This window comes from Guillardia theta, assembly GCF_000315625.1.
Source record: "Guillardia theta CCMP2712 unplaced genomic scaffold GUITHscaffold_144, whole genome shotgun sequence".
NCBI lineage: Eukaryota > Cryptophyceae > Pyrenomonadales > Geminigeraceae > Guillardia > Guillardia theta.
Window position 1 is genome coordinate 1 of NW_005434530.1, and position 10,399 is coordinate 10,399.

General features: G+C 52.6%; 2 protein-coding genes across 2 annotated transcripts; one reads left to right on the forward strand and one right to left on the reverse strand.

Moving 5' to 3' along the window:
• Positions 1-5,259: 5,259 nt before the first annotated feature.
• Positions 5,260-7,946, forward strand: GUITHDRAFT_147173 (hypothetical protein; the record flags this gene model as incomplete). The annotated part of the gene is made up of 2 exons (XM_005821396.1): positions 5,260-7,233; positions 7,299-7,946. 2 exons carry the CDS (start codon positions 5,260-5,262, stop codon positions 7,944-7,946), a joined length of 2,622 nt encoding a protein of 873 aa, XP_005821453.1.
• A 253-nt stretch (positions 7,947-8,199) lies between these two features.
• On the reverse strand, positions 8,200-9,993 carry GUITHDRAFT_90465 (hypothetical protein; the record flags this gene model as incomplete). The annotated part of the gene is made up of 10 exons (XM_005821397.1): positions 8,200-8,566; positions 8,609-8,670; positions 8,726-8,799; positions 8,842-8,890; positions 8,935-9,045; positions 9,180-9,238; positions 9,334-9,477; positions 9,521-9,611; positions 9,799-9,878; positions 9,924-9,993. 10 exons carry the CDS (start codon positions 9,991-9,993, stop codon positions 8,200-8,202), a joined length of 1,107 nt encoding a protein of 368 aa, XP_005821454.1.
• Positions 9,994-10,399: the final 406 nt, after the last annotated feature.

The following is a 10,399-nucleotide window of genomic DNA, read 5'->3' on the forward strand; positions in this document are numbered from 1 at the left end:
CCAGTTCTCCTTGATCATCTTCCTTAATTTGTTCTCGTCGCGGGCCGAGACCCTTACCTCTTGTAGTAGCACAACCCCAGGTTGGAAGGACTGGATTAAGTATGCGAGGATGTGCTTGAGAACAAAGTGATTGCAACCATTCACATTTTGTGAGATGAGGAAACCTGGGTCTGAGCTTTTTCGATGCATCTGCGCCCAATCATTGCCCCTTTGCTCCTCCTGCCTTTCCCCCCTCCGCTCCTTCCCTCTCTGGGAGGTTTTCTCTCCTGATTGTGCATTCTCCTCCATTTCCTCACCCAGATGTCTTGGTTGGGGCTTCGTGGGGGTCGCTTGCCGCTGGATTGCGATCGGCTGTACCTCCTCCTCAAGCTTTGTCGTCGAGGTCATCAGCCGCTGGATTGCGTGTGGCTGTACCTCCTCCTCAAGCTTTGTCGTCGAGGTCATCAGCCGCTGGATTGCGTGTGGCTGTACCTCCTCCTCAAGCTTTGTCGTCGAGGTCATCAGCCGCTGGATTGCGTTCGGCTGTACCTCCTCCTCCGGCTTTGTCGTCGATGTCAAGTTCTCTTGCACCCTCGCCTCCTTCGGCAGAGATCGCAGAATTACCTGGGCCGTTTCCTCCATCTTCTCCAGATGGGTGAGAGCTTCGATCAGTTGTGTTCTGGTTTGCATCAGCCATTCTTGCGGAGGTCTTAGTCTTGTCCTCGTTTCCATCGTTGCTAGCCAGTCTTGATTTGTCTCGCAGAGCAGTAGGGTGTGAAGGATAGCGAACACTCCGCAGTTGAAGTTATCTTCCTGTTGGAAGGCTGAGCACCACTTTACCTGCCATGGGGCGTTGGTCTGATCGTCAAAGATGTGTTCGATCACTCCGATTGTCAGCTCAGCCATTTCTCTTGCTCCGTGCTCCCCCGTTGTTGCAAGATTCCTCGCTCCCTCGATCCCTCGTGGGTCCCTCGTTGTGCTCGTTCTGTCCTCGCAGAGAGGGTCCAATATGTACGCGCATCGCCGATCATATCTTAATGCAATTAGAATCCAGTGGTTGCTGTGGATGATAGTTGGAAACAGGAAGGTGTGTTGCTCATCTCTCAAGCTGCTGAGGTGAAATCTGTTCCCGACTCTCAAGCGGGACGCCTCGTCTCGCAGACTGGATATTACCCTTGGCAAGAAGATGATGTTCCGCGTTTGCTGGTCCTCGTGGGCTCTCCCTTTGCGTACCATGTGTATTGCTCGTCCTCCTTGAAGAGCCTTGCTCATCTCATTGAGAGTAACTTCGATCATGTTCTCGCATAAAAATCCGCTTACTCCTCGATTGTTCAGGGCAGTGATGCCAAATTCCTTGTCGCCTCGTTTGTCTGACCATGGGATCTCCTCGATCCAATCAAAAAAATACAGTGTTCTATCTACATGTTGCGTTTCCTTTGAAACCGTTTCCATCTCCCCCCCTTGCCTACTCCCGGCACTCCCCCCTTCCTCCTCCCTTCCTCCTCCTGTCATGATTCGGTTTTAGAGTTGAGAGGCAACCTCTCCCTCTTGGTTGCCACTCTCCTCTTCCATCTCCAGTCCCATCTCCTCCTCTGCCTTGCTCAAGAGAAACTCAATTTCGTCTCCCGAGCCAACGCTGCCTTGGTAGGTTAGCGTAGCTGTGAGAACTAATTTATTCAGGGCAAGAAACAACAGGTCAGTTCGAAATTCTTTTTGTTGTTTCTCCCCTCCTCTCCCTGTTGCTTTTGCAAAGGCTCCCTGGCGTCTTCTTGATGCTACCGTCTCCCACGCATGCTGCTCGCTTACTCTTGCAATCTTACTCTTCAAAACTTGCATGTCGTCGTCCTGGGTTGCCGAGGATGATTCCGCCCATTCCTTCAGTGTCGGAAAACATGCATTTCCAGGAGATGACAAGCTGTCGTACAGGCCGACGATGGCTCCATCGAGCCTGAGTTTGCAAGCTTGGTTTTCTGCACTCTGTCCCTGGTTGACAGTCTCCTCTAGAACTTTGTAGATGTCTTCGAGGACCACGTTTGCCTCTGGTTCTGGGATGTTGATCTCATTCTCGATCCGTTCGAGATCTACCTGAGCCCAAAGAGGCTCTGTAGGGGGTTCTGTAGCGATCGCTTCCCAGATGTTGGCACTGCCTGGCTCTAGGAGAAGAAGTTTCCCTGCCCTGTCCCATGGCGCAAAGGACCTGAGGATGTCAATCGCCGTTTCTTTTTCTGAGAAGCTGAGCACTAGATGTTCACCGTTCCAGCTGTTGGTCTCGACATCTTCTTTCGAGGAGATCTTGACGATGTGCTCAGCCGCTGACTCCTTCCAGCTCGCCACGATCCGTCTCAGTCCTCGAATTGTCATGCCCATAGAGAGATCCTCCCCGTCGCAGATCTGTTCAGCTTCCTCTCTGGTGAACCTTCCCTTCTGTGCTTTACTCTTGACCAGTACCTCATAGGTCACTCTTCGTGGTACTGCTCCTAGCGCGTCGGGCAAGAAGTCCAACCTAATTGGATGCTGTCTCGTTACCCTGGTGATTGCACTAACCTGAGTAGTGAACCATTTGAGGATCTTTTCATCTTCCGACATCAGTCCGAGGTGTATGCTTCCTCCATTCCTGTCGTCTCCCTCAAACATCCGTAGCGTGGTGCTCAGGACGTCCGTCGAAGAGCATCTCGCAATCCAATCGATCTCTCTTCCTTGTCGTATCTCGTCCACTCCGGCTGCTGCGAAAGTGCGTTTGTTGGGCTGACCTTGAGGTCTCCTCTTCGTCTTGACCTCTAGCTGCATGCCCGCTTCCGGCTGCACCTCCAACACAGCTATTCCTTGTTGCAGCAGGTGTTGACGATAGATCTCCGTAATCCCGGCTGAGTTCATGCCATTCATCTTGAGGAGGTGAGAGAACTCAGCTAGGGCCCCCGCCTTGCCAGAGTGCTTATCCTTCTGTGGCCTTATCTTGAAGGAGCAAGGATGCTTCGAATGCGCGTTCACCGCGCGGATCATCTTTCCGTCGATCCTGAAGTTCGTCTGTCCTTTCCACAGCAGTTCTGCTGCGTCGTTCAATTGGAGTGTTGCCACGACTGGGATTTCATCCACTGTCGGAATCAAATCTTTCTTGATCGGGGCTCTCCACGAGATGCATTTCTTGCCCTGCTCCTCGTGCACCAAGAGTCCTTGATCCTTCAACTTCTCACACAGTACCTCAACTTGTTTTATGTACTGGGTAGGAACTCCGAGGATAGCCATGGTAATCAGTTTACCACTCTCGGGGGACGCTCCTGAAGCATCGATGCAGGCACTCTTGTCTAGTACCTCCTGTTTGTCTGCGTTCCATGCAGAGACATACCACGACTGTCCTTCTTCCCCCCATTCTTTGATGGCATCCTCCTGGCTCCTGACTTCAGCATGTTTGCAGGTCTGTCGAATGGCTTCGGCTAAGGCGTTCATCGAGACTTCCTTGGACTGCAAGGCTCTGCCTGTCCTGCTCTGAGGGTACTGCCTGACGAAGTGTTCCAATCTTCGGATCAGCTCTCCTAGCGAAGGTGCTGAAGGCGTCGTGTCCTTGTTTAGGAACTGGGAAACTCGGACGCGAGCAATCTGTTTCCTTTCCTCTTTGGATAGATACCACATGATCAAACAACCGTTTCTGCACAGAAAAATATCCTGTTCAGCACCCTAGCTCGCAGGGATCCCCTCAAACTGCAGGGGAGGAGAGCATGTCTGTTACTCCAGCGCTAAACCCTAAACCCTAAACCCTAAACCCTAAACCCTAAACCCTAAACCCTAAACCCCAAACCCTAAACCCCAAATCCTAAACCCTAAACCCTTACGAGATCCCTGTTAGACTAGAATAGAGCAAGGTGATAACAAGCCATGCAACCTACCTAGCATTCTAATAAACTCAACTATTACTACTAGGGTTTAGCCTACCTTAGGGTAAGTCTAAAGTATATGTACAGCAGCAGATCCATTAAATTACCTTGTCACTAAAAAATTCCAAAAGGGGATTTGAACGAAATGGGCTACTAAACACTGCCTATTGTCGAAACAAGGTTTGCTCGTCCCCGTCTCCTTGAAAAGATGATATGTTGTAATTCAGCCCGGCGCTGCATGCCATCGGATGATCATCTGATTGCTGCTCAGTGCCGAGTGAAGAATAAAAAAAAAACGCTCAGTGAAAGCGATGTCGGAAATAAAGCTGTAAAGGAAAAAAATTGTTTTTTTTCATGTACATGGTCGGGTGGCAACGTGTCTAGCGCAAGAGAACCGACCCCCTGAGCGCCAGAGGGGGTAGGGTAGTTCAAACATTTTGAATTGTACCAGGGGGGTAGAGGTGATATGACGGGGTGATGTCTTGACAACAGAGATGGGGTAGGTCAGCATTTGTTTGTTTGGGTGGTAGGGGTGGTCGAATCGATCTGGCGGATCGTCTCGTGCTGCATAGCGGCCACAGACGACCACGACGACGGAGAACGATGAAGAGAAGAGAAGAGAAGACATGTAGACCATTTGCGTGCCCCATGCTTGACGAACACAAACTTGATGCTAGCTAGAATGAGTTGTGAGCTTCAAAGAGAGGATACAACAAGAATGCAAAGTACCGAGTATTGCGCTAATGGTTGGAATGAAGACTTTGTGAAGCATCAAAGAATACGTTTATCCAAGAAGAAATATTCCTAAAATCAATTTCGTAGATCAAAGATAGATAGAGCATGGTCTAAATACAGAAACATGAGATGAGCAGGCTCTGAAGATGGTGTCGTATGCCTAACCAGGATCCATCTGGAACAAACGAAGAGACAGAGCGAGATCATACATGACTACTGACAATCTGTCGCAAAGAAAGTAGAAGGAGAATTCTTACAGGATGACGATAAGAAGGAGCTAGCGACATGGATTGAACACTGTCTGTGCGAACATGTAACGTGTAGCGACGTTTCAAGAGGATGAGGCTGATGAGTAGTGCATCGTATATGCATGAGTGACATTGATTTCTGCAAAATGATGACTTCCTCTTCAAATTTTCACATTTTGATGCTTGCCTTTCTTGTTTCATATCGCCTTGAGCTAAAAGCGTCTGCCTGACGAAAAGATAGCGTTGTAAAACTTATCTCTTAAGGTTTCCCGTGCTTGCTACAAACAAGTTGACCTCTTTTCTTGTTGCAGAGCGCCTTCAGCTTTGTTCAAAGCCACTTGCCAGCATTTCTCTGGTGTTGTTTCCTCTCCTCTGATTGTTTAACTCACCTACTTAACAGGTTTGAAACCTGTTGAAAGATTAGAGGCATGTCTACTCCAGGTCAGAACTCTGCTGTTGTCAAGGCAGTCTTGTCTGGCGATACTCTCATCGTCATGGGAGCTCCTCAAAACGGCCCCCCCCCTGAGAAGCAGATCACTCTATCCGGCATCATTGCTCCTCGCCTCGGCCGTCGTGACGGACAGTCGAAGGACGAGCCCTTTGCCTGGCCAGCTCGCGAGTTTCTCAGGAAAGCTTGTGTAGGGAAGGGAGTGACGTTTGAGCTCGAAGAATTCGTCGCCAGCATCGGCAAATCCTTTGGGCGCGTCTACTTGAATGGTCAGGACGTTGGAGCAATGATCGTGTCAGCTGGCTGGGCCAAAGTTAAGCCGGCGGTGGGAAACAACGTAGCCAAGAATGCCTATATCGATGAGTTGCTGCAGCTTGAGCAGGCAGCACAGGCCCAAAGCCTTGGCATGTGGAGCAAGGAGACAAACGCATCCGCTCTCTCAATCCGAAACATCTTGGTTCCTGGCGATGGAGGATACGACGCTAAGGATGTTCTCGAGGCGTTCAAAGGCCAGTCGATTCCTCTTGTGATCGAGCAGTTCCGTGACGGTGCGACTCTGCGAGGCTACTTGCTCCCTTCCTTCCACTGGGTCACGATCTTCCTGTCTGGCATCTCCTGCCCCGGATTCAAGCGTGCTGAAGATCCGAGCTTGCCCGACACTGCAGAGCCATTTGCGATGGAGGCAAAGTACTTCGTGGAGAGCCGTCTGCTCAATCGAGATGTGCACGTGATGCTGGAGGGTGTGGACAAGTACAACAACTTTTACGGGACTGTGAAGCACCCAGCCGGTAACATCAGCGAGGAGCTGCTCAAAGTTGGTCTTTCCAAGGTGGTCGACTGGAGTGCAAAGTTCACTCAGGATCCTGAGCTGTTGTACAAAGCCGAGAGAATCGCTAAGGAGAAGAGGCTGAGGATGTGGCAGAACTATGTTGCGCCTGCTCGCAGTGCCACGATTGCATCTGCTGCCGAGTTTGTTGGCAAAGTCTCTGAGGTCATCTCGGGTGACTTCCTCGTCATCAAGGACTTTGCTGTGCCGCCCATGGAGCATCGCGTTGCTCTATCAAGCATCCGCGCGCCGAAGATAGGAAGAAGAGACGAGAAGGACGAGCCCTGGGCCTTCGAGGCCAGGGAGTTTCTTCGCACGAGGCTTATTGGGAGGAAGGTGACTGTCGGCATCGACTACATCCGACAGCTCCCCAACTCCACTGCAGAGACTGAACGGGTCTTCGCCTCCGTGCTGGAAGGGAACAACAACGTAGCCGTTGCCCTCGTGGCAAACGGGTTGGCCTCTGTTATGAAGCATCGGCAGGATGACCAGGACCGTTCGCTGTACTACGACGATTTGATCCAAGCGGAAGCCGCTGCTACTAGAGACAAGAAAGGCATTCACTCCGACAAGCCTCCTGCTCCCCGCCATGTGAACGACATTTCCACTCAGGCAGCGCTTGCTCAGGCGAAGCAGATGTTTACTTTCCTTCAACGAGCTGGAAGACTCCAAGGAACTGTCCAGCACGTTGTCAACGGAGCTCGAGTCAAGGTGTACATCCCGAAGCAAAGCTGCATCATCTCTCTTGCGCTTGCTGGCGTCAAGTGCCCATCCACAGGGAGAAAGGAAGGAGATCAAGGAGAACCTTACGGTGAGGAAGCGCTTCAGTTTACCAAGGAGAGGTGCCTGCAGCATGACGTCGAGGTCGAGGTCCTTGCGCAGGACAAGATCGGCACAATGATCGGCAAGGTCTACCTGTACAAGCGCGACCTTTCGGCGCTTCTGCTGCAGGAGGGCCTTGCAAGGACGACAGGCAGAGATCTCACTAACGAGATGGAGCAAGCAGAGCTGAGCGCTCAGCAGGCTAGGCTGAGAACATGGGAGAGGTACGACGCCGAGTTGGAGGCTGCACGTGCCGCAGAGGCAGCGGCAGAGGTGGTGGAGCATGCGTCTCAAGAGATGAGCATGGTGACTGTGGTCGAGATGCTGAGCCCGTCAGTTTCTACGTGCATGCTGCTGGAGTTGACAAGCAGATCGAGCTCCTGACCGATCGCCTTGCCAACGCCAAGCTTGACGGCAGCAAGTCTGATTTTAGTCCCAAGGTCGGCGAGGCCTGCGTGGCGAAGTTCTCGGCAGACAACCAGTGGTACCGTGCGCAGGTGGAGGCACGCAAAGCCGACTCGTTCCTCGTCCTCTTCCGTGACTTTGGCAATCGAGAGGAGGTCAAGCTCAAGGACTTGCGGCCCATCCCTTCCTCCGTCCCCTCCTTCCAGCAGATCCCCCCACAGGCGGTCGAGTACAAGCTGGCGTATGTCAAAGTCCCGTCGGCAGATGAAGAGAACATGGCTGAGGCCACTGGCTTCATGCAGAACCTGCTGGGGGCCTGCGAGGGTGTGTTGAGCGCTAAGACTGAGTTCTTCGAACGATCCGGTCGCCATCACGTGACCCTCGTCGACAACTCGACGGGTGAGAACGTTGCAGCACTTCTCCTCCGCAACGGACTCGCCAAGCTTGAGAGGAGGCGACAGGACACGCCAGGGCTCAAGGAAGAGCAGGAGCGCGCGAGAAACGCGCATCTCGGCATCTGGCGATACGGTGACGCTGTGGACTCAGACGAGGACGACCGATCGTTTGCTCAGGACGTGGCGCAGGCGCGAGCCAAGGTGAAAGGAGGCAAATGAGCTGACCTGAGCGAGAGAGAGGGTCAAGGAAGCGCGAGCTCTGCTTCCTGCTGCTTCTGAATCTTCAAGAGAAGAGGAGGGGGAAGGGGGGAGGCCTGGGATGAAAGACGATTTACATGGCTGTGTACAGTTGTGAAGATGAGTAAATAATGCCCTGGGCTACCCTCCTCTCCTTCTCCAGCTCTCCAGCTACCTCGCAATCCTGTAGTTGCCCTTCTGTCTTTCACCTGTGCTCCAACTCAACCTTCTGCCCTCAGCTCATGATCCCGTTTGTGAGCCACTGGAACTTGTCATACTGCAAACCAGAAAATGAGAGGGGAAAGAAGGTTTGCAGAACAGGATGAGGAGGCGACGAGAAGCGCAGGAGAGAAGGGGGAGGAGCAGAAAAGCGGCGGCATGCTCCTACCTGACGTGTACACCAGTGATCGATCGCCTGCCCGCTGGTCAGAGGCGGAAACGAGCAAGGAAAAAGAAGAAAGAGCAGGAGCAGGAGCAGAACGAGGAGCAGGAGCAGGTAGGGCAGAAGGCATGCCTCGTGAATCAACGATTCGAAGAAACTCGCAGCTGCCTTCCTGTTCAGGCCCAACTTGAATCGCTCCTGCATCTCCTCCAGCACCGTCCTGCCTGGCGGTCACCGAGCAGACAAGGAGGAGGCAGGCGACCTGCTGGTGAAGCAGGGAAGGTCAGGTTGACCCGCTCGAGTTATCTCGACCATCATGAGAATCTACTGGATGAGTCAGCGAATTGGGAGAAAACAAGAGATGCGATGCGAAAGAGACCTGGTGCGCGTGTTTCCTTGCTTCCAGATAGCACATGACGCACATGTTCTTGAACTCCTCGAACAGTCTTCCTCCTGCCCATGTAGTCAACTTCATCATCTCCTCGGTTCTCTCACCTTCTCCTCCCATCACGTCCACCATCTCCCTGGTCAGTTTGAAAGCCGCCTAACAAAACTTGAGAAGACAACGACAAGGCAGGAGCAGACGACCTTCTCGAACCCGATGTTTCCCGGAGAGTTTGAGAGCATAAAGCCATAGTCTATGTGGACCACGTGGCCAGCGTTGTCTATGAGTATGTTGCCATTGTGCCGGTCTTTGATCTTGCAACAGCACACGCGTCAGAAAAGGAGGAGACACGGAGAAGAGAAAGGATGAGGACGAGGAGGAGGAGGGAAAGAAAAAGGACGAGAAGGAGGAGGAGGAGGGAAAGAAGGAGGAAAAGGAAGAGCAGAACCTGCAGAAGGTAGCAAACTACGGAGTAGGCAGCAAGCGAAAGCATAAAATTCTCGCGGGCTGAAGGCATCAGTGGGCAACAGTACTTTTCGTCCTTCTTCCTTTTACCTTGCTCGTCTAGCTTCCTGCTCTTCCCGTACCTTCGCGCACGTCACTCCTCGCAAGGACTCCTCGCGTTGGCTCGCACCTCTGCTCAAAGTAGCTGCTCAAGCTCGTATGCTTCGCTCCTCTTTCTCCCCCGCTCAGCTTCTTCTTCAGCCCGTGCAGGCTGACAGTGTCATTGACAACCTGAATGAGCCCTGCAGCTTCTCGTCATGCGACACGAGGTGCATCCCAGTCGACCAGCATCGGCAGACGTTGCGAGGACTTGATAGGGCTGAAGCCAGACCGGGAGATTGGCCTTCTTGAAGATTTGTTGGAAGAGAGTGATCAGCTGGACTCAAGGTCAGGCGATTGCACCGGATACGGCTGCATGCACATGTGGGAACTGGACAAGGAAGAGAGGAAGAATAAGGACAGCTTAGAGGGAGAGAGGATAGAACGAACAGGAGGCAAAGGAGAAAAGGAAGGAAAAAGGGGAGCCGGAGGAGGAGCCGGAGGAGGAAGAGCCGGGGCAAAACCTGCACAGCAAACTGTTCCTGGCGCAGATCGTCCCTGCTCTTGACAATGACTGAGATCAACTTCCATCCAGGTTTGGAGCCTTTAGGATTGTCAGGTGGAGGATGAAGCAGAAGCAAGCAAAGACCATGAGGGCTGCTCGAGCGGATCCTCTCTTCCAGTTGCTGCCATGACTCGCCTGTCGTCCTGTCAGGCATGCAAGCACTCCAGCGGCACAAGGCACCGAGAGTGTTTGTCAGGCTGTCTCTGTCGTCGACGAATTGTTTGCAATCAGGCGCCGTCTACAAGCAGCCGATGGCGTTGGCGAGGTCACAAGAGACTGAGCCAGTACCTTGAGAGTTGACAGCCTCGGATCTACTCGATGGCCAGCTTCTTGAATGCGGGAAATTTGCTCCCTTCGAGCCTCATCCGATCGCTCTTGGTCCTCTCTCCCAGCTGTTGAAATTAGTTACTGCCCCCGCAAACAGTCTCTGCTAATGACCTGCTGGAGGAGCATTGTATTCCCCGCCAGTTGACCCGGCATTGAACTGAGGCTGATGATTAGGATGCTTCCATAGCAGCGGCTGCCTTACCCCAGCATCGCCATCCTCTGCTGGACACTTC